At 36.7% G+C, this 24,008-nt stretch overlaps 3 protein-coding genes across 3 annotated transcripts; all 3 read right to left on the reverse strand.

Moving 5' to 3' along the window:
• Window positions 1-1,130: 1,130 nt before the first annotated feature.
• LOC128047750 (olfactory receptor 6C1-like) lies at window positions 1,131-2,081 on the reverse strand. The gene has a single exon (XM_052640113.1). It carries the CDS (start codon window positions 2,079-2,081, stop codon window positions 1,131-1,133), a length of 951 nt encoding a protein of 316 aa, XP_052496073.1.
• Window positions 2,082-5,043: 2,962 nt separating this feature from the next.
• Window positions 5,044-5,982, reverse strand: LOC128048416 (olfactory receptor 6C74-like). Its single transcript, XM_052640802.1, has one exon. It carries the CDS (start codon window positions 5,980-5,982, stop codon window positions 5,044-5,046), a length of 939 nt encoding a protein of 312 aa, XP_052496762.1.
• Window positions 5,983-17,133: 11,151 nt separating this feature from the next.
• LOC128047288 (olfactory receptor 6C74) lies at window positions 17,134-18,072 on the reverse strand. The gene has a single exon (XM_052639403.1). It carries the CDS (start codon window positions 18,070-18,072, stop codon window positions 17,134-17,136), a length of 939 nt encoding a protein of 312 aa, XP_052495363.1.
• Between the last annotated feature and the right edge of the window lie 5,936 nt (window positions 18,073-24,008).

The raw sequence follows: 24,008 nt of genomic DNA on the forward strand, positions 1-24,008 counted from the left end.
TTAATATGCCATCTAGGTTGGTGATAACTTTTCTTCCAAGGAGCAAGTGTCTTTTAATTTCATGGCTGCAGTCACCATCTGCAGTGATTTTGGAGCCCCCAAAAATAAAGTCAGGCACTGTTTCCACTGTTTCTCCATCTATTTGCCAAGAAGTGATGGGCCTGGATGCCATGATCTTCGTTTTCTGAATGTTGAGCTTTAAGCCAAATTTTTCACTCTCCTCTTTCACTTTCATCAAGAGGCTCTTTAGTTCTTCTTCACTTTCTGCCATAAGGGTGGTGAAGAAATTATTAGGACATACCTTATAAAGTGTGCCATAAATAATCTTTCTGTTTTTAAATGAAAATACTCACATTTTTCAATAAACTATATAGCATTTAAAAACAGTTCCCCAGATAAATAGTGAAGAGACTTCCCTGAGGCTCTAGTGGCTAAGAATCCATCTGCCAATCAGGAGACACAAGTACAATCCCTGGGACAGTAAGATCCTATATACCATGGAGCAGCTAGGTCCCTCTGCCACAACTACTGAGCCAGTACTCTAGAGCCTACCAGCTACAACTACTGATGCCATGCACCACAATTATGGAAGTCTGCATGCCTAGAGCCCTTGCTCCACAACAAGAGAAGCCACTGCAATAAGAAACCCATGCACTGCAACAAAGAGTAGCTCCATCTTGCCTCAACAGAAGGCAAGCCCATGAGAGAAAGCCCACGAGAAGCAATGAAGATTCAGTAAAAAAATAAATAATAAACATAAATTTTTTAAAAACTATAAAATGGTAAAAAGAGTTTCTGTCAAATATACTGTAAATGAAATTCATAAGATTATATTTCCTGTGTTGAGTAAACTAAATATCACATCCAAACTCAAAACAGGAATTTATATTAAACAATTTTTAACTTAAGAAGTTGCAACTAACAAAATGTTCAGAAGAATGGGAGTCAGAAAGACATAAGAAAAGTTGTTCAAATTGAATGAGAAATGTATAAACAAATATGATTTTCAACTCCTAGGAATAAAAAGAATAAACAAGGTTGACAGGGAAGTCATTGTGATTTGAATAAAATTCTTGATTATATATTTTTTAAAGTTGCCCTGCAAAATGTCTCTAATTTATTATAGCACATCATTTCATTTGCTTCTGAAAAATAGTCTTTCTTGCCATGTCCATGAAGGCTTGTTTGACTTGCTCATTCTGTAGGCTGCAAATGAAGGGGTTCAGTGTGGGGGCTACTGAGGTGTTTAGCACAGCCACCCCCTTGCTCAAAGACACCCTCTCCTGTGCTGAGGGTTTAATGTACATAAAAATGCAGCTGCCATAAGAGATGGAGAGGACAATCATGTGGGAAGAACATGTGGAAAAGGTCTCTGTCCTCTGACTAGTAGAAGGAATTCTTAAAATTGTTCTGATGATGTATATATAGGACAGAATTATTAATGCCAAACTGAACATTAGAGTAAGCACAGCACAGGAAAACCCCATCATTTCGAGAAAGTTTGTGTCTGAACAAGACAGTTGAAGCAAAGGAAAATAATCACAGGTAAAATGGTCAATAATATTAGACCTACAGTAATCAAGGTTTAAGAGCAACATGAGTGCAGGGTATATGATTAAGAATGAAACTAGCCAGGAAGAGAAGACAAGCAGTGTGCAGACTCTGTGATTCATGATGGTCATGTAATGCAGGGGTTTGCAGATGGCAATGTAACAGTCATAGGACATGGCAGCCAGAAGATAAAACTCAGTGACTCCCAAGAGAATGAAAAATAAATAAATAAATAACTGAGCAATGCAATCATTAAAAGAATTGGTTTTATCTCCTGTAATAATGGTGGCCAGGAACTTGGGTATACTGACAGTTGTGAATGATATTTCTAAGATGGAGAAATTTCTGAGGAAGAAATACACGGGGGTTTGGAGGTGGGCATCCAGCAGGGTCAGGGTGATAATGGTCAGGTTCCCAGTGATGCTGAGCATGTAGGTGATGAGCAGAAAGACAAAGATCACAACCTGAAATTGTGGGTCATCTGACAGTCCCAGGAGGATAAACTCTATTGTTTCTGTATGGTTTCTCATTCTTCAGTTGCTTGTGGGTTTTTTGTTTTTTTTTTTTTCCTCCTTCCAGGAGACCTACAAGAGAAAGCACAAGAAATACACTAGAAGAGAGGATTACCAAATATGATGATCAGGGGTGTAGAGCACCTTTTCATGTGCCTGTTGGCCATCTGTATGTCTTTGGGAGAAAAATAATGTCTATTCAGCCCTTCTGCCCAATTTTCAATTGAGTTGTTTGCTAAGGAATGGCAACCCAGTCCAGTATTCTTAACTGAAGAATCTCATGGACAGAGGAGCCTGGTGGGCTACAGTCCATAGGGTCACAAAGAGTTGGACAAGACTGAAATGTCTTAGCCATCATGCACTGTTTCTGGGCTTTCTATTCTGTTCCATTGATCTCTGTGTCTTTTTTTTTTTTTTTTGCAAGACCATACTGATTTGATGACTGTAACTTTATAGTATGGTCTGAAGTAAGGGAGTGTGAGATCTCCAGCATTGTTCTTTTTTCTGAAAATTTCATTGACTATTTGAGATCTATTGTGATTCTATAAAATTTTAGGATTATTTATTCTAGTTTTGTGAAAAATGTCATAGGGATCTTAACAGGGATTTCATTAAATCTGTAGATAACTTTGGATAGTGTGGATATATTAACAACATAATTAATTCTTTTAATCCATAAACACAGGATATCTTTCCATATATCTGCATCACACTCAATGCCTTTCATCAATGTTTTATACTTTCAGAATAGAAATAGTTCACATCTCTGGTTAAATTTCTTCTTAAGCAATTTATTCTTCTTGGTGAAATTATTAATTATTATTATGAATAGGATTGTCTTCTTAATTGTTCTTTCTAGTGGCTTCACTGAGCTATCCTTTGCTCTTATGCATAATGATAATGATTTTTATATCACACTATTGTTTCCAAAATTATATGATTTACATAAAATACCTACCAGTTTCTGTCATTTACTGAGTAGTCAATAAACTGAGTTCTTATCTCTAATAATATATTTGTTGTTCAGCCTACTTCAGTAGAGCTGAAAAGGTGAAAGCATTTAAGGATAAAATATTTTAGCATTTCACATGGAAGCCTTCTTAAGAAGTAAGTTGTACTTCTATTTAAAAGTTGTGTTAGATTTCCCATCCTAACACAACTTCTAAATAGAAGTACCTCCAATTGAAATAAATAAATTTATATTAAAAAAATAAAATTGCACTTATTATTGTGGAAAAATAAATTGGATTGTGAATGGGAAAAAAGTTGTGTTAGAGATCTAATTTAATCAAAAACAAACAAAAAAGTAGTAGAAAGTTCTCTGAGGATTCAGGATTCAGAGGTGATGGTACTGGCATGAATAGAAATAATCAAATTGATATTTCATGGACAAACTGAAATAATGAAGATGACAGATGATGTAACTTTAATCTACCTTGGTACAGAAAGAAATAGGAATTGGGACATTTTAGTTTAAAACCGCTGCATCCTTATCAAGAGTTTCAGTACATGCTGTATGTTAAATACAGAGTAGATGATATATCTTTAAAATATATAAAACATTTCAGAATAGCTCAATGATAAAGTAGTGGTTTAACTTGAATTTATGTTTTTAAAGGACATTCCTCTAATTAGCACATAACAGAATCAAAATTAGTAAGGAATTTAGAGAGACTTTGGCAACCCACTCCAGTACTCTTGCCTGGAAAATCCCATGGATGGAGGAGCCTGGTGGGCCGCAGTCCATGCGGTCGCTAAGAGTTGGACAGGACTGAAGCGACTTAGCAGCAAGTCTTATTTTAATTAGATTGTCTCAAAATGTGTATATGTATGTACTTAAATTATCACCAAAAATGGAATAATTTGTTTAAATATACATTTTCCCTAAAATTATGCTTAAGATCCAAATAGCCTTTAAAATATAGTTCACTTTATGGTTTTTAAATAAGTATATAAAATTGTCTGGTCAATTACATATTATATGTAGTTTTCTTCCTGCCTATCATTTATTTTGCTGATAAGATAGCATTCAAATATACTTTCTTTTTTTGTTTTTTTTTAATATAAATTGATTTATTTTAATTGGAGGTTAAATACTTTACAATATTGTATTGGTTTTGCCATATATCAACATGAATCTGCCACAGGTATACATGTGTTCCCCATCCTGAACCCTCCTCCCTCGTCCCTCCCCGTACCATCCCTCTGAGTCGTCCCAGTGCACCAGCCCCAAGCATCCAGTATCATGCATTGAACCTAGACTGGCAATTCGTTTCATATATGATATTATACATGTTTCAATGCCATTCTCCCAAATCATCCCACCCTCGCCTTCTCCCACACAGTCCAAAAGACTGTTCTATACATCTGTGTCTCTTTTGCTGTCTCGCATACAGGGTTATTGTTACCATCTTTCTAAATTCCATATATATACTTTCTTATAAAGAACTAATTTCTAAAGAATGTATTAAAATGATAATCATATTTAATAAACACTTAAAATATGAATATGAACATTATATTAATTTGTTTTAATTTTCTATTATTTTAAATAGAATGTGCATTAATAAATTAGTAGTATGAAAAATATACATGAATATTAGATTTAAGTAGGTATTAAATGATAACAACTGAAAGATAGTAATAACATGGCATTGCAAGCTGCTTCAAATATAGTTCAAATGTAAGGTTACTTTTAGGCTTGACTAACTAGAACTGAGAGATAAAGAAACAAATTAAAAATGTGTCTCAATTTCTTTTACATGTACAAAGAAGGTGAGATTCAAAATTAATATAGAAGAATATAAATAAAATTAAAATTCTAGCACAAAATTTGTGTAAAAATAAAGCTTTAAATAAAGATTAATGTTGTAGAAATTAGAGTAAAAACACAGGAAATATGTATTAGAACTACATTGGATACGCTGTTGTTGATTGATGCCTTTTTGTTTATCTTCTTTATGTATAGTGCAAATCATATTCATTTCTTTGAGAAAGAAACAACTCTGTGTATCATATTCATGAAGGCTTTCTTCACTTGTTGGTTACTTAAGGTATAAATGAAAGGATTCAAAAGTGGAGCAACAGAGGTGTTGAGCACTGAAATTACTTTGGAAAAAGATATTCTTTGTTTGACTGAAGGTTTAACATACATAAAGATGGAGCTGCTGTAAGAAAGGGATATCACAACCATGTGAGAGGAACACGTTGAAAAAGCCTTTCTCCTATGACTAGCTGAGGGAATTCTTAGAATGGTTAAGGCAATACAGGTATATGATATTATCACCATTACCAATGTGATCACCAGTGTCACCACAGCTGAGATGAATCCCATCATCTCGATTAACTTTGTATCTAAGCAGGAGATTTGTAGGAGGGGAGTGGTGTCGCAATAGAAATGATCAACAACGTTGGAGGCACAGAAGTCAAGGTTTAGGCCATAGAGGAGTGGTGGGAAGATGACAAAGAATCGAGCAAACCAACAACTGAGGACAAGTTTCATGCAGATTTTATTGTTCATGATGGTTGTGTAAGGCAAGGGCTTACAGATGGCAACACAGTGGTCATAGGACATTGCTGCCAGTAAGTAAAATTCAGACGCTCCAAGAAGAAAGGCAAAAAACACTTGAGTCACACAACTGTTATAGGAAATGGTTTTGTCTCCTGTTGCCATCATAACCAGCAATTTAGGGATGCATGTAGTAGTATACGAAATTTCTAAAAAGGAAAAATTTCGAAGGAAAAAGTGCATGGGGGTCTTCAGGTGAGTATCTAGCAGGGTGAGTGTGATGATAATCAGATTGCCAGTGATGCTTAGCAAGTAGGTGAGTAGTAGGAAGATAAATAAAACAATTTTCATTTGTGGGTCACTTGTTAAACCTGCTAGAATAAACACTACCACCCTTGTATGATTTCCCATTCCAGTTTTCTGACAACTGCTCTGTCTGAATAAAAGAAAAAGAAAAAAAAATGAACCTAAGGTGGACATAACAGGAATAATCATTATTTAAGGTAAACTTAGGTAACAGCAACCAACTCCAGCACTCTTGGTGGAGAATCCTATGGACAGAGGAGCCTGGTAGGCTGCAGTCCATGGGGTCACTAACAGTGGGACACGACTGAGCAACTTCACTTTCACTTTTCACTTTCATTCATTGGAGAAGGAAATGGCAACCCACTCCAGTGTTCTTGCCTGGAGAATCCCAGGGATGGGGGAGCCTGGTGTGCTGCCATCTATGGGGTCACACAGAGTTGGACATCACTGAAGCAACTTAGCAGCACCAGCAGCAAAACAATTTTTCATGTACAGCAAAACAAAGTTCATTCATGTTTTAAAAGTGTTTTATTTTTTCAGAGATAGTAATAGATGCATGCACAAAATATCTGGATAGATTAATTAAAAGTTCAGCTTGCAGTTCTTTTAGAGAATTATCTATATAACAGTAGTAATTGTTGATAGTTTTTATGTAAGTTGATCAGGGATATAAAGAACTTTTAAAGTATAATAAATGCTTTTTCTCTCATTATATCATCCAAGAGTTTGGGTATATACCATTTCCTGTTCAATTAAGTTCTCAGACTAGAATCAAAATTATATATATCATTGAAGCCCAGGTTTCATACACACACACACTATTCATCCTCAATAAACAGAGCTAGGAGAAGGCAATGGCACCACACTCCAGTACTCTTGCCTGGTAAATCTCATGGACGGAGGAGCCTGGAGGGTTACAGTCCAGGGGATCTCGAAGAGTTGGACGCAACTGAGTGACTTCACTTTCACTTTTCATTTTCATGCATTGAAGAAGGAAATGGCAACCCACTCCAGTGTTGTTGCCTGGAGAATACCAGGGACGGAGGAGCCTGGTAGGTTGCTGTCTATGGGGTTGCACAGAGTCAGACACGACTGAAGCGACTTAGCAGCAGCAGCAGTACATCTTTTCCATTTTACTCAATTAACCAAACTCAAATGCCTGATTTTAGACTCATTTATCTTCATAGCTAACCTGATCCTATTTCATATAAATGGGGCATTGGAAATAGTCTTATTTTCTGTTCTTGGGTTTCCCTGGTGGCCCAGTGGTTGAGAGTTCGCCATGCAGTGAAGGGGACACCACTTTGAATTCGGGTTCAAGAGAATCTCATATGCTGCACAGTAAGTAGGCCCCTGCATGACAACTACTGAGCCTGCACTCTAGAGCCTGTGCTCTGCAACAAGAGAAGCCACTCCAATGAAAAGCCCGTACACTACAACTATACAGAGTAGACCATACTGCCAGGAACTAGAGAAAGCCCACACAGCAACGAAGACCCAGAGTAGCCAAAAATGTGTATGTGTTAGTCGCTCAGTTGTGTCCAACTCTTTGGGACGCCATGGACTGGCTGCCAGGCTCCTCTGACCACGGGATTCTCCAGGCAAGAATACTGGAGTGGGTCGCCATTCCTTTCTCCAGGGGATCTTCCCGACCCAGCGATTCAACCCAGGTCTCCTGCATTACCATATAAGCCACCGGGGAAGCCCAACCAAAAATAACTAGCTCAAAAAATAGAAATTTTCTTAAGTCTCATTTTTTGTCCTTTATAGTATTTTCATCTCCTCAGTCTCTGATGTAACCTATCATTCCCATTTTGCATGCTAAAACAAAATCTGCAAGTACAGTCTGTACAGTCAATGTGTGTATCGAGAAATTGCAGTTTTCCTCTGCTGGTTATGATTCTGAGAATGGATGTGGTAGAATAAAGTGAAAATAAGGATAAGGGATATGGAGGCAAAGAGATAGATATAAATATGGCATCATGAAATTGTATGAAGTGGAGGAAGTTAAGAGAAATATAAACATAATGGTAAAGCTCTATGTAAATCAAGAGAGGTAAGAAAAGTTTTTCAGGGATAGGGTAGTGAGTTTGAAGGAAAAATTAAAGTAAGGTTAAAATATGTAAATATTAAAGGAGGAAATTTTTATGAATGAAATTTCTCTCCATCTGCTTATATTTCTTATACTTACCTTTTTGTTCTCTATCTAAAATACAGACTGAAAACATGAACAATTTTGAGAGTAGCATAGTCTAAAAAAAGACGATTAACTGGCAAATTTCAATACATAATGAATCACATAATAGGGTGACACAAATATTGAGAGACACATATGTCCCTATTGTAAGGATATTAAGTGTCTGGGTAATGTGCAATTAAAGAAATATTGTCTATTTACGACTATTCCCTTCACTGGCATATATTGTGAGACATATTGTTCAGGTTTGTACAGCCAGTAAAAGTGGACATGAAGATTAACTGAAAATGTGTTCTCTCTAAAGCTGTCCTCTTAGTTGTAAAACATTTTTATGAATAATTAGAAGCCAGAATATAGTGTATTTGCTCAAATTCATGTATCAAAACCATACATATTAATCTATATATAAATTTATGAATGAAAAGAGATGACATTTTTCTTGGACATTATTTGAACATTCAGAAAATTATGCAGCAATCTGTTATAATTTTTTTCTCATTTACACAATTTATCATAATGGCAACGATTGTAGAATGCATATATCTAAATAATCTTATAAGAATTTTATCATGTTACATCATTCCTTTGTCCAGCTTCACCAATCATATCACAGCAACAATTCCCCAATAGAGACTATAAAAAATTTACATTACAAACCGTTAGAAAGAAGGTCTATGAACACAGTTAGGGTTAGCTGTATTAGATATTGTGAATACCAGCTAAATTACAAAAAAAAAAAAAAGAATTTCAAGACTAAATTTTTGTTATGTTGCATTACACTTCTTCTTTCACTGTTTTTTTCCTAAATCAAAATTTAAAAGGTAAAATAGAACTAATGTGTATATACCTATACACACATATGTATATAAAAGAAAATATTATCTTTACATTTTAAGACATACCAATTCTTTTCATATGTTGAGTCTTAAATCATTCTGCCAAAAACATTTAAAAATCCAACATCTTCTTTACAGAAGATATATATACATATTCATTCATGTGAAATATCTTTGCCTCAATATTTAGTTTTCATCATCATGCTGAACAGCATACTGCTATTTCATTCCCCTCTAAATGCATTTCACTCCACTTCACAATCTGTGATTATAGTTTGTTACATATATTGCAAAGTTTGAAACAAATTGATTAGAACTTTTAACACAGTTTTTAGGCTACTACTTTAAAGTCCCCATTATATACTGAATACTTTTCTATGTACTACCCAGAGTGCCATACAAATTAATAAACTCTTGACCACATGTAGTGTTTATGCCTTCTGTGCCCCGAAGGAAAATATCTAAAGATGATGGAGAATTCTCAGGAGGATGAGTTTCATGGACACTATTTCCCAACGGACAACAAATTTGTGTATTAGAAAGTGTTCTCTCTAGGCACTAAATAATTTAATATATATATAGATATAACTGTTTTTAATGTATTTCCAAAGAATTAAGTATAATTTGTTTAATATATTATTGCCCTTCCACACATTCATGTTTTGAAATCCCAGATACAAAGATAAAGATTTGAAAGGAGAAAGAAAAAAGATTATTTTATTTTAATTAGTAATAAATACTAAGAACATTAGATGGAGAACATAGCTTGTTATAGAAAACATTGTATCTTAGGCTAAATGCATAATTATTAACAATTCAGGCATGCCCAATGAAAAGTTGTTCTTTTTCGTTTTCTAAATAGTGTCTGTGGTATTGTCTAGTAGAACGCAAATTAATAGTTTACAATAACTGAGCATTCTCTATTTCTTCACTATAAATAGAATGTTCATCTATGTGTACATGTAGCTAGCCTTTCTTGCAACTTGTTGTGGTCATTTGGCTAAATTCTGTTCAAAAGATGTAAACGGAGATACTTTGTGCAACTTTCAGGCATATCCTTTGATAGAAGGGGTTTGTTTTCCTCTTTCTCTCCCCCCACCCCCACTGTTATAATGCAGTTGGGATGGAAGTATTCTGAGCCATGAGTATTCGAAATCTCAGTAGGAATGGTGAATCAACAAGACAGAACACATTCAGGTTCCTGAGCCGATCATAGGCTACGTCAGCATAGAAACACAAAGACTTAATGAAGAGTTTTCAGCATACCAGCCTGAATATTTAAATGAGATAAAAATAAACAATTTTTAAATTACTGTGATATTTATCTTTCTCATACTCTACCAAATCTAGAATATCATACAAACCTAAGAATGGTATGAAGTTTTATTCCACTTAAGAGGCAAAAAGGTTAGCCCATCACCACTTCACAAATATTGACAAAACAACACAGCCTACTGTCACAGAGACAGAAATTTTATTATTCACTACATAGGTGAAAGCATGAGCTTCCTGTTCTCACATTTCCCCTTTTCCTCTAAATTCCATGAGAACCCCTAGTGGATGTTGTTTACAATATGCTCCCTTATCAATAATAACCTTAGAGGAACCCCAAAGTTAGTTAATTCTCAACTTTTTAAAGGGAAAACTGCCTAAATTTGTCCAATTAGAAGAGAATGTCTTTAATTTTCTGAAGGAAATGAAAAACCTGCAAAAGCTGTAAAACATTCTTGAGAAGGCAGTCCAGGACAAGACTTCCCACAAGAGGTATAGACATATATACAAGTAAACCCACCTCTTATTTATAAAGCATTTTGACTTCTGTTGAAATTTCTCATAAGCACATCATTCTGTTGAGCTCTCTAATTAAACTGGAGGACTTTTCTCTCACTCCTAAGGTGCAAGTCACAAATATTTCAGAAGAGTCAGCACTGACCCAGAGGGATGGTACAGGGGAGGAGGGAGGGGGGTTCAGGATGGGGAACATGTGTATACCTATGGCGGACTCATGTTGATATATGGCAAAACCAATACAATATTGTAAAGTAATTAACATTCAATTAAAATAAATAAATTTATATTTAAAAAAAAGAAAGTTAAAAAAAAAAGAGTCAGCCCAATGCTCAGTCTTCACACAAGAGATACAAACCCAAGTGTGCATGAGGTTTCTTAGAAAATGTTTACAATTTTGCTGCAAGAGGCACCCAGATTAAAATCTTATTTTACCAGCATAGCCTTCCACCTGGCTGGTAAGGCTTCAGGGTTCCCATCCTGTTACTTGGTTTTGGATGGAATGTTTTAATTCAGTCTGTTCTATTTGATTTAATCCAATTTAATCCTAAATCAATCCAATCTGTTCATGCCACCACACATGTGATGTTTTTCACCCTTACTCACTGGCTGAGAGTAGGGGTGGGAAAAGCATCAGGGAATATTTTGCCTTACGATGGGGGGGTTGCTGCTAGTGACCTCCCCTATTGTGTCTTTTATCTTGATAACCTTTCTGAGTGAGGATTGAAGAACCAACTGTCATGTCAACTTAAGTTGCTTGCAACAGTTCAAGAGATCTGCAGTGGAGTGTTTTTCTTCTGGAGGGAGGCTCCAGGGATAGTTCTTACTGACAAAGATCATAAATGTTTGTCCCAACTCATGCTTGCTAAGGTCGAAGGTATTCAAAAGCAGAGACATTACTTTGCCAACAAAGGTCCATCTAGTCAAGGCTATGGTTTTTCCAGTAGTCATGTATGGATGTGAGAGTTGGACTGTGAAGAAAGCTGAACGCCGAAGAATTGATGCTTTTGAACTGTGGTATTGGAAAAGACTCTTGAGAATCCCTTGGATGGCAAGGAGATCCAGCAAGTCCATTCTAAAGGAGATCAACCCTGGGATTTCTTTGGAAGGACTGATGCTAAAGCTGAAACTCCAATACTTTGGCCACCTCATGCGAAGAGTTGGCTCATTGGAACTGACTCTGATGCTGGGAGGGATTGGGGGTAGGAGGAGAAGGGGACAACAGAGGATGAAATGGCTGGATGGCATCCCAATTCGATGGATGTGAGTTTGGGTGAACTCCGGGAGTTGGTGATGGACAGGGAAGCCTAGCGTGCTGCGATTCATGGGGTCGCAAAGAATCAGACACAACTGTGCAACTGAACTGAACTTAACTGAAGGTATTTTCTCACTAAATGCTAGTTTATTCTGTCCCTGCAATTCCAGAAAAATTGGTGCTCCTTTTCAGTTAGTATAATTTCATCAGTGTTTCCAACATCACCTACTCACACTCAGTCTCTTTTTAGAAGGGTCAAGTGACTGAATGACAAGTTCCTTTTAATGAAACTTAACCAGAATTGGAAAAGCTCAGTTTTCATTCCAATCCCAAAGAAAGGCAATGCCAAAGAATGCTTAAACTACCACAAAATTGCACTGATCTCACACATTAGTAAATTAATGCTCAAAATTTTCCAAGCTAGGCTTCAGCAATACATGAACTGTGAAATTCCAGATGTTTAAGCTGAATTTAGAAAAGGTAGAGGAACTAGAGATCAAATTGCACACATCCACTGGATCATCAAAAAAGAAAGAGTGTTCCAGAAAAGCATCTACTCCTGCTTTATTGACTATGCCAAAGCCTTTGATTGTATGGATCACAACAAACTGCGGAAAATTCTGAGAGAGATGGGAATACCAGACCACCTGACCTGCCTCTTGAGAAATCTGATGGAGGTCAGGAAGCACAGGCAGAACTGGACATGGAACAACAGACCGGTTCCAAATAGGGAAAGAAGTATGTCAAGGCTATATATTGTCACCCTGCTTATTCAACTTATATGCAGAGTACATCATGAGAAACACTGGGCTGGATGAAGCACAAGCTGGATTCAAGACTGTGGGAGAAATATCAGTAGCCTCAGATATGCAGATGATACCACCCTAATGGCAGAAAGTGAAGAACTAAAGAGCCTCTTGATGAAAGTGAAACAGGAGAGTGAAAAAACTGGCTTAAAACTCAACATTCAAAAAACTAAGATCATGGCATCTGGTCCCATCACTTCATGGCAAATAGATGGGGAAACAGTGAGAAACAGTGACTGACTTTATTTTGGGGGGCTCCAGAATCACTGCAGATGGTGATTGCAGCCATGAAATTAAAAGACGCTTACTCCTTGGAAGAAAAGTTATGACCAACCTAGATAGCATATTCAAGAGCAGAGACATTACTTTGCCAACTAAGCTCCGTCTAGTCAAGGCTATGGTTTTTCCAGTGGTCATGTATGGATGTGAGAGTTGGACTGTGGAGACAGCTGAGCACTGAAGAATTGATGCTTTTGAACTGTGGTGTTGGAGAAGACTCTTGAGAGTCCCTTGGACTGCAATGAGATCCAACTAGTCCATCCTAAAGGAAATCAGTCCTGAATATTCATTGGAAGGACCGATACTGAAACTGAAACTCCAATACTTTGGCCGTCTGATCTGAAGAACTGACTCATTTGAAAAGATCCTGACGCTGGGAAAGACTGAAGGCAGGAGAAGAAGGGGACAACAGAGGGTGAGATGATTGGATGGCATTACTGACCAAATGGACGTGAGTGTGGGTGAACTCCAGGAGTTGGTGATGGACAGGGAGGCCTGACGTGCTGTAGTCCATGGGGTTGCAAACAGTCAGACATGACTGAGCAACTGAATTGAACTGAACTGGACCAGAATTAAGTGCAAATCCGTAAGGTCCTCCCTTGTGAAGATGTTGCCACCTGGAAGGTGTGCCAACCAGATTCATTAGGGGATGTAGTTATGGGAAAGTAAAATGTCATTCCCAAGAATAATCTAGATGGAATCTTGGGTTCTCCAAGTAGATGTGTATATCTCTCTATCCCCAAACCCCTTATTCTGATCACTACCAGGAAGAAATGCAAGGAGATAACTCCTTTCTGGGAAGAGTTGGATTCAGTGACAACATCCTTAAACTAGGTCCCAGGGATCAGGAAGAGATGAGAGAAATGAAATCTGACTTGCTCATCAGTTTGCCCAATAAATGTGGTCAAACTGCAGTTTCTCCAAAGAGCTGAACACTTGCCAGAGATTAGTATCTAGAACCAAAATAGTGTAGATGCAACCAACTGATCCCTAACTTGAAATATTGGCAAAATATGTGGAAATGCTGAATAGATATTTTTTTAAAAAGGCATGCAGATGGACAACTGACACATGAAAAGATAACTCAAAATTGTTATCACTGGAGAATACTGCAATGAGATATCAATTCACACATTTTAGAGTGACTATTATAAAAAAGACAACAAATAACAAGTGATGTGGAGAAAGAACAATTATGACTTATTAGTGGGAATGTAAATGATGTAGCCACTATGGGAAATACTATAAAGTTCACAAAGAAATTAAAAATGGAACTACTATATGATCTAGAAATTCCGCTTCTTGGCATTTATCTGAAGAAAATTAACTCATTCAAAAAGATATAAGGGCCCCCATGTTTACTACAGCATACTTTACCACCACCAAGTTATGACCATCATGGATGAATGGATATTCAAAACTTAATGAAGAGATAGTCATTTCTCCATTGTACCTTCTTCCTTCCTTTGTGCATGCATGCCTGCAGTCTAAGTCACTTCAGTCACACCCAACTCTTTGTGACTTCACGGACTGTAGTCCACCAGGCTCCTCTGCCCATGGAATTCTCCAGGCAAGAATACTGGAGTGGGTTGTCATGCCCTCCTCCAAGGGAACTTCCCAACCCCAGGATAGAACCCGCATCTTTTATGTCTCCTGCACTGGCAAGCAAGTCTTTTACCACCAGTGTTATCTGAGAAGCCCTCTTCCTTCCTTTGTTGTAAACTAATTGCCCATAGATGAGTTAGTGTATTTCTGGGCTCTTTATTCTGTTCCATTGATCTATGTGTCTGTTTTTGTGTCCATAGCACATTGTTTTCATTACTGTGGCTTTGAAGTATAGTCTGAAATATGGGAGAGTTATACTTCCAGCTTTGATCTCTTTCTCAGGATCATTTTGCAATTATGGGTCTGTTTTGGGTCCATATAAACATTAAGAGTATTTATCCTAGTTCTGTGAAAAATATGGATATTTTGATTTTGTCATTCAATTGCTCAGTCATGTTCAACTCTTCATGACCCCATGGATTGCAACATGCCAGGTTTCCTTGTCCTTCACTATCTCCTGGAGTTTGCTCAAACTCATGTCCATCGAGTTGATGATGCCATCCAACAAACTCATCCTCTGCCACCCCTTTCTTCCCGTGCCCTCAATCTTTCCCAGCATCAGGGTCTTTTCCAATGCTTGGCATCAAGTGGCCAAAGTATTGGAACTTTAGCTTCAGCATCAGTCCTTCCAAAGAATATTCAGGGTTGACTTCCTTTAAGATTGACTGGTTTGATCTTGCTGTCAAAGGGACTCTCAAGAGTCTTCTCCACTACATAGTTTGAAAACATCAGTTCTTTAGTGCTCAGTATTCTTGATGGTTCAACTCTCACATTCATACATGCTACTGGTAAAACCATAGCTTTGACCTATATGGACTTTTGTCAGCAAAGTGATGTCTCTGCTTTTTAATACACTGTCTGGGTTTTCATAGCTTTTCTTCCAAGGAACAAGCGTCTTTTAATTTCATGGCTGCAGTCATCATTCTCAATGATTTTGGAGCCCAAGAAAATAAAGTCTCTCACTGTTTCCATTGTTTCCCCCATCTATTTGCCATGAAGTGATTGGACCCAATGACATGATATTAGTGTTTTGAATGGTGAGTTTTAAGCCAGCTTTTTCACTCTCTTCTTTCACCTTCATCAAGAGGCTCTTTAGTTCTTCTTCACTTTCTGCCATAAGAATGATGTTATCTGCATATCTGAGGTTATTGATATTTCTCCTGGCAATCTTGATTCCAGCTTGTGCTTCATTCAGCCCATCATTCGCATGATGAACTCTGCATATTAGTTAAATAAGCAGGGTGACAATATACAGCCTTGATGTACTTCTTTCTTAATTTTGAACCAGTTGTTTGCTCCATGCCCAGTTCTAACTATTGCTTCTTGACCTGCATACAGGTTTCTCAGGAGGCAGGTAAGGTGGTCTGCTATTCCCATCTCTTTTCAGAATTTTCCACAGTTTGTTGTGATCCACACAGTCAAAGGCTTTAGCATATTCAATGAAGCAGATGTCTTTCTGAAATTCCATTGCCTTTTCTATGATCCAACGGCTGTTGGCAATTTGATCCCTGGTTCCTCTGCCTTTTCTAAATCCAGCCTGTACATATGGAACTTCTCAGTTTACATACTGTTGAAACCTAGCTTGAAGGGTTTTGAGCATTACATGCTAGGATGTGAAATGAGTGCGGTTGTATAGTAGTTTAAACACTCTTTGGCATTGCCCTTGTTTGGGACTGGAATGAAAACTGATCTATTTTAATAGGGAATCATTGAATCTGGGTACTATGGTCACTTTCACAGTATTAATTATTCTAATCCAGCAAGTTATTTAAGCTTTAAATAGGCTAAAGATTGTTACTCATAAGTGAGTATGATAATACCTGTCTTATGCTGTTTTCAAGATGCAGGCTAGTACATTTCATAAACCTGACCATTGTAAGCAATTAGTTAATGTTAGCAATAATTTATCTGGTTATTGCAAGGCAGTAATGCCTTAACATCTCTAGATTTTCTTCAATCTGTTTCTAAAAATATACCAGAAGTCCAAGCCTGGTTGAAAATTTGAAACTATCAATGTGTGTAGTTCAAGAAATGCATTAAATTGGTTTGTTCCAAATTTCTATTCAGAATTCAAACTTGGAATCCACTACAGAAAAGCTGATTAGGTGATCAAATCTAGGTGGGGTACTAAACTCTGCATAGAATATACACCAAACTGAATCTCTAAATTTCTGAATGGTGGAAAGGAACAAGGAGAATTGAAGTCCCACTTTGTCTTCCTCTGAGGCAATTTTTAAAGGAAATCAACAGAGTCACCAAATCAAAAGGCAAATGAATATGATCACATATAAGAGATGTATATGTGATCTTAGCATGAGGAGAAAATAGAAGTGAAAGTTAGACTGGGATTTTTAGGCAAGTCACAATGAACATTGTAAGTCATGTAAGATAGTAGTATTATGTAGAACACAAACATAGAAGAGATGTACAACACACTTCACGCTTCTTGATTTATTTTACTTAAAAACTCAAGAATGTCACTAATGTTGTTCACTTCATTGAGAAAGCCTCAATATTTTTGATCATGAGCTTAAAAGCATATTTCACTTGTCTGTTTCTCAGTGTATAAATAAAAGGATTCAACATGGGGGCAACAGAAGTACTGAGCAGAGCTATCCCTTTATTTAAAGACACTCTTTGCTTGGCAGAGGGTTTCACATACATGAAGATGCAACTTCCATAAGAAATGGACACAACCACCATGTGAGAAGAACATGTAGAAAAGGCTTTCCTCCTCTTTTGAGAAGAAGGTATCTTCAGAATAGTCCTAATGATGTTTGTGTAGGAGAGAATCACTAACACCAGAGTAACCAGGAGAGTTAGAATGGCTGAGAGAAGCATCATTATTTCTACTTTATCTGTGTCTGTGCAAGAGAGTTGTAATATAGGAGACACATCACAGAAGAAATGATCTACAGTGTTGGCTGCACAGAAATCAAGCTGGAGACCCACGAGGAGTGGTGGAAAAATTATTATGAAACCAGCCAACCATGATGCAAAGACCAGTAAGTTGCACACTCTGTCACTCATGATGGTCATGTAATGCAGGGGTTTGCAGATGGCCACGTAGCGGTCATAGGACATGGCAGCCAGAAGAAAAAATTCGGTTGCACCCAAGAGAATAGTAAAAAAAAGCTGTGCTGCACAATTGTTGTAAGAAATGGTCTTATCCCCTGTTGCCATACTGACAAGAAATTTGGGGATGCAGACAGTTGTGAATGAGATTTCTAAAAATGAGAAATTTCGAAGAAAGAAATACATGGGTGTCTTGAGGTGTGAATATAGCAGGGTAAGGGTGATGATGATTAGATTTCCAGTGACGCTCAATAAGTAAGTGAAAAAAAGGAGAAGAAAAATAACCACCTGTAATTGTGGATCATTGCTTAGTCCAAGAAGAATAAAGGTTGTTACTGTTGTGTGGTTTCTCATCGCTGACTTCTATTTAAAAAAAGAAGAAAGAAGAATCAAAAAGGAATAACAGCCTATAAAAATGTACTCATATAATTTTTACTCAAAATTTCACTGAGTGCAATTTGTGAGGTTTTTTGGTTTGTTTTCTCAAGTGTCATAAATTCATGTGTTCCCAAAGGAAAACATAGTACATTGATAATCATATAAAAATAGAAACAAAGAGAAAAAAATAGTATCTTAACTTATATTTTCTGTATTTTCAAAGTTTCCAATCTATTTAGTATACATTAAATTATTTACATAACTTTCTTCTTTCTTTATTAAAAGAATAATTTATGGTTATACGGATGAAAATACAAAGTGATGGAACCATCTTTTTGGGTCACAGATTCTAAAGCTACACAGAGCCTCCAAAGATCTTCAGAAAGCCATTTACTTAAGAAAGGTTAAATGTCATTATCTTCATTTTACAGAAAGATGATTAATTCTACTCTGCCAAACATCTCTTTTTGTGTTTATTACAGTTTAAGGTAAACTTTATAATTCTGGAAGTCAGATTTCACCTGAAGTGAAATGTTCACCTTTAAAAATTAACATAACTTGACCTAAATATCCTAGCTTATATAAAGTGGGAATTACTCTTACCAAACCTCTATAAGCTTCAATATTTAAATTCTCACAACCACTTTTAGTTCTGCTTTTCCCACTCTACCTGAAGATTTTAATTTAGTTTTATCTTACTCACTCTGGTTGTGCTCTTTTTTCCGACATTCACTCAAGCAGATACAAAGTATATCATCCTGCATGGAGTGTGTTATATAGCACACTTTACTAAATATCTGCGATAATGAGCAAGGTTCTAGTGCCGGGGGCCAGCGTGAGGAATTCCGCCCATGGCAAAGGTCATGAGGAAGGAGGCTTGGCATACGCAAAGGCGTGATCAAGCCTCAGGAAACCCCCTGTTCCCGAGCATCTAACCCCAAACCCAGAGTCTGTTTTACGCTCTCACCTACAGCTCTGACTTTACGGGGGGCTCTCCCCCATAACTGTTTCTCTTGGAGAAGGAGTAAACGTGCAGCTCCAAGGCAATAAAAATTCTTGGGCGTGACAAGAGTGTTTCAGCTTACGGACTCCTCTGAAGGTTATCTAGCCCACCTGTATAGGTTCGTCCGGCCACATGTGATTGTTTACAGCCTCCCAACCTGAGAGGCATGAGATGTTTTAGACTTACTAAAGACAAATTCTTTGGGGGAGTTAGAAATTATTAGTATAGTGTGTTGGTTAGGAATTATATTGGTGAAGGGTTTTTTCATTTGTTGTGTCAATAATTGCTGCTAATTCCCTGCTCTGGGTGGGACAAGGATGTCTCAGGTCAAACCTCTCTGCTGACAGACTAGCTTGTGTGACAGGATTATCCATACTCCTGCCACATGATTGTTTACTACCTCTCAACCATAAACAGCACAGAGAGTTTTGGAGTATTTTGAGAGTCTTAATTAGCATAGGGCTTTTTCTTCTTGTTGAGTCAATGACTGCCGCCAGGCCTCCATATCCTTAGGCACTTGGGAATATATTAATCAATATATTTGGACTATAGAAAAGGAAATATGGTAGTTTTTGATGTTAGCAATACTAGACTTTTTGAGTTAATGGATTTTCTCTTTTGTAATAGATCACTGTACTTTATTATAAATCACTGTGTCCTTGCTATGCAAAAATGTAACTTTATCATATCTTAAGACTAAATAGATCTTTAGGGGAGCATTGGTGAAAAGATTTTCATTTGTTGGGCTGATGTTTGCTGCTAAATCTCCATGTTCCCTACCCTTATAATGAATATAACTAGCATATAGGAAGAAATAAGTATTAACCTTTAAGCATATAGGAGAAATAAGTATTAACCTTTAAGACTAATCATGTTAACCTTGGGTTAAATAAATTCCTTTCTTGATTGTAACTCACTACACCCTCACCCTATAGGAGTGTAACTTTATTTGGAGGGTGGTGCCTGGTTTAAGAAAAAACACCCTTGGAGGAAATAAGTTATTTGGTTATCAGAAAGAAAGGATCATAAAATGTCAGCAGGTCTCACTCATGGCCAGAAGATGATGTAATATTCCTAAGACTTTTTTTTATACATTTATGTGAAGCACCTGATTTTGACAAAGGTCAGGACTGCTGACTCCCACATGACTCTGTATTCATCCCTATGTGTAACGAAAGGTATATAAGCAAACCCAAAAATAAAGAAATCGGATCAGTTTCCGGAAAGACTGATTCCCCCATGTCACTTCTTTCTTGCTCCTGTTTTTCTGGCTGAATTCCCATCTGGAGCATGGATGCTATTCCACGTAATCCTAGTTATTCAGCCTCCTTTTCTCCACTAATCTTCCTACTACACTATCCATTTCTAATCTCTCTATATCTGTGATTAAATATGTATTTTTCCAAAGACGCCGACTCCGTCCCCACCTTCGAATCACCCTGGATCCACCGGGGCTGGACCCCGGCATTCTAGAATAAGGAAAATAAATAAAGTTAAATTAAAAAAAACAATAAAAGATTATCTAGACATGCCTGGTGCATCACTGCTCCATGTGTCTCCCCCTGTCACCCTGGGAGCCACTTCTTATTTATTCACCTCTAACCTCATTTCTTTCTGGTGCAATACATGACAATTTGAAATTCTGTTAACCATTTTGTTTTTTTATTTTTTCATCTTCTTCAAAATCATCCTTACATCTTACATTCATCACCACAAAATTGTATCATCAATTGTTTCTAGAGAATGAAAGTATTTTCCTTAAGAATAATATGATATCATATCTGAAACTATTTTATCCCTATTATATTTCTATATTCCAATTCTGGACTTAATATGCAAACATCTCAAATAATTATAAATGAATACAATGCAACTAAAATTTTTGTCTTCCTTCTTTTACCTACTTTGTTTTGTATCCTCTTCAATGGATCCTTTTTTCTAAATGTGTTTATATTCTGAGTAAAATTTATACTCAGTGAGATTTTAGAAATATAAAGTTAGTCTATTTTAAAGGTGAAATGTATAGGCAAATATCAATAAATTGTGATGAGCTATATAAACTGCCAGAGTATTTTGTCAGAGGTAGATTCACAAATGTTTAGTCTATTTTATAGGGGCTTCCCTGGTGGCTCAAATGGTATAGAATCTTGCTGCAATGCAGGAGACCCAGCTTCCAAGTCTGGGTCAGGAAGATCTTCTGGAGAAGGAAGTGGCAACCCACTCCAGTATCCTTCCTGGGGAATCTCATATACAGAATCTCCTCCATATACAGAGAAGCCTGGCAGGCTACAGTCCATGGGGTTACAGAGTCGACACAGCTAAGCAACTAAGCACACACACTAACCTAACCTTAAATTACAACATTCTAAACAAGTATTCTAAACTGCTTGACAACTTTATTTTCCTCCTAATTCCTCAAATAAATTCTTGCTGGGTAAAAGTAAAATAGTCATTGTTTTTAACTACTATTACAGTCCCAGGGAGACTTCCCTGGTAGCTCAGCTGGTAAAGAATCTGCCTGCAATGCAGGAGACCTGGGTTCAATCCCTGGGTTGGGAAGATCCCCTGGAGGAGGGCATGGCAACCCACTCCAGTATTCTTGCCTGGAGAATCCCCACAGACAGAGAAGCCTGGTGGGCTACCGACCAAGGGGTTGCAAAGAGTTGGACACTACTGAGCGACTAAGCACAGCACACAGTCCCAAGGGCTTCTGTAACTGCTTTGACAATTTACAGGTACAAGATAAGAGATCCTCTTATAATATTAAAATTAGACAGTTCTTGAAAGGCTTAAATTCTATTAAATTCAAAATGACTGCTTGATAAATACAAAAATAATTTCCCAAGTTCAGTCCAGTGTCATAATCCACATTATTTACACTGACTCTGTGTACTAAAGGAATACACATTTACAGTTATCTGAGGTAAACAACATTCATTTAATAAAGAGCATTTCTGAGATTCTGTTTAATGCTGAGAATATCTATTGAAAGCCAGATTCTAGGAAATGAAAGGTTCAAAGATTTCTTATTACAATAGAACAATTGATTCCTTCAGTGTAGCTTTTAAAACAGTCAATTTAATGTTTCCTTTGTGAAAGAAAAATATTTCTAACTGCATGCCATCCTATTTCAACTGATAAACAGGGATTGAATATTTCTTCCAGTTTCAGGCAATAAAGTTATTATAATTAAAATAAAAACAGACTTTTTCCCCAAACCTTACTGTCTTTAGTAGCAATTTCATTCTTGACTTTCTTCTTTTGACATGAGTTCCAGGATAGAGGCAATTTCTAATGCTGCCTATCCATGTTTTCATATTTTGCTTTAACTTGCACTTTTATTTTGCATTCTTATCCAAACAACGTTAGCTTCAGTAATACACACTCAGATGTGTAAATTCAAGGATGCTGTCACAGTAAGAAATTGTTTCATTTCTTCTCATTTTTTAAAGATAGGAAATATTCTCCAATTTATGTTTTCTTTAACTTGGAGCATATTTTTCAAGATTAGAGCAAAACAAATAGCTTTTTCTTGTTTTAAGCAGTTAAGAAAAAATGAATAAAAGGAGAAGATTTCAGGCTCCTTTTTATTTTGAAATGGTTCTGTCTTACATGGAAAGCCCAGTTGTTTATTTTGTAGGTTTAAGATTATAGGTATCATCTTTTTTTAAGCAGTATGTCATGTGTCTCAAGAGGGTTAACTGATTTAAAATATTTTTTTAAAGGAAAGTTTTCCCTGGAGAACACTGCACAAGATGTTAAGACTATATGAAAAATGACTGAATGGAGAAATTATAATCCATAAGCTCCATATAGAACAAGAGAAAAACACTTTTTTTTTTTTTTTCTTTGTAAGGCAGCTCTAAGCTGTAAGAGGGCTTCCCTGGTGGCTCAGATGGTAAAGAATCTACTTGCAATGTGGAAGACAAGCGTTCAGTCCCTGGATTGGGAAGATCTCCTGGAGAAGGGAATGGCAATCCACTCCAGTATTGTTGCCTGGAGAATCCCATGGACAGAAGAGCCTGGTGGGCTACAGCCCATGGGATTACAGAGTTTGACACGACTGAGGGACTACACTTTCACTTTTCATTTTCATAAGATGCAAACCATAGGAATTTTTTTTAAAATACTGTTACCCTACATGTCCATGACAAATATACATTTAAAAAAAAGAAGAAGAAGAAAAGAAAAATGAAAGGCACCTATCTATTTTCAGTCCAGCAGGAAACATTTTGTAATTAGAAGACTGTCTGCTACAGCTGCCAACATTCTAATCCAATAAACCATTACCTTCCACCTAGTCTTAATAATAGCCTGTAGGAGATGTCTAAATAATCTTTGCTTCCTTCCCTCATTCAATCCATTTTCTACAGAAAAGATAAAAATATGTTCTCTAAAATTTAATTCATATTATCCCACATCTTTGCTAAAATTATGTCCTGAAACCTAATTGAATGGCAAGGTACCAGGGACCAGCAAAGAATCCTTGGTATAACTCCTCACTTCCTTCCTGTCCTACCTTCGTGTTCTTCCACTCTTTTCTTTTTATATTTCATTCTCGAGCTCTTTGTCACCTCTCTCCCTATCTCTGCTCTCACTCCATCACCAAACTCCAGACTTCAGATTATTTTGGGTTGGCCAAAAGTTCATTCAAATTTTTCCTTAACATTTTCATGGAAAAGCCTGAATTAACGTTCTGGCCAACCCAATATATCTCCATAAAAAAGTCAATTTGCGAGGTGACCGTTTGTGAGGAGACATTTCTTTTCTCATGGATTTTATGTATAGACTTCTATTGTTTATAATTCTATCAATATTTATTTCTACATGTTATTTCTTCACTTTTTAAATCTGGTTCTCCTACAAAATTCCAGTTGCATCATAGTAGAACCTTGTCTATTATATTTGT

This window comes from Budorcas taxicolor, chromosome 5, assembly GCF_023091745.1.
Source record: "Budorcas taxicolor isolate Tak-1 chromosome 5, Takin1.1, whole genome shotgun sequence".
In the NCBI taxonomy this organism is placed as follows: domain Eukaryota; kingdom Metazoa; phylum Chordata; class Mammalia; order Artiodactyla; family Bovidae; genus Budorcas; species Budorcas taxicolor.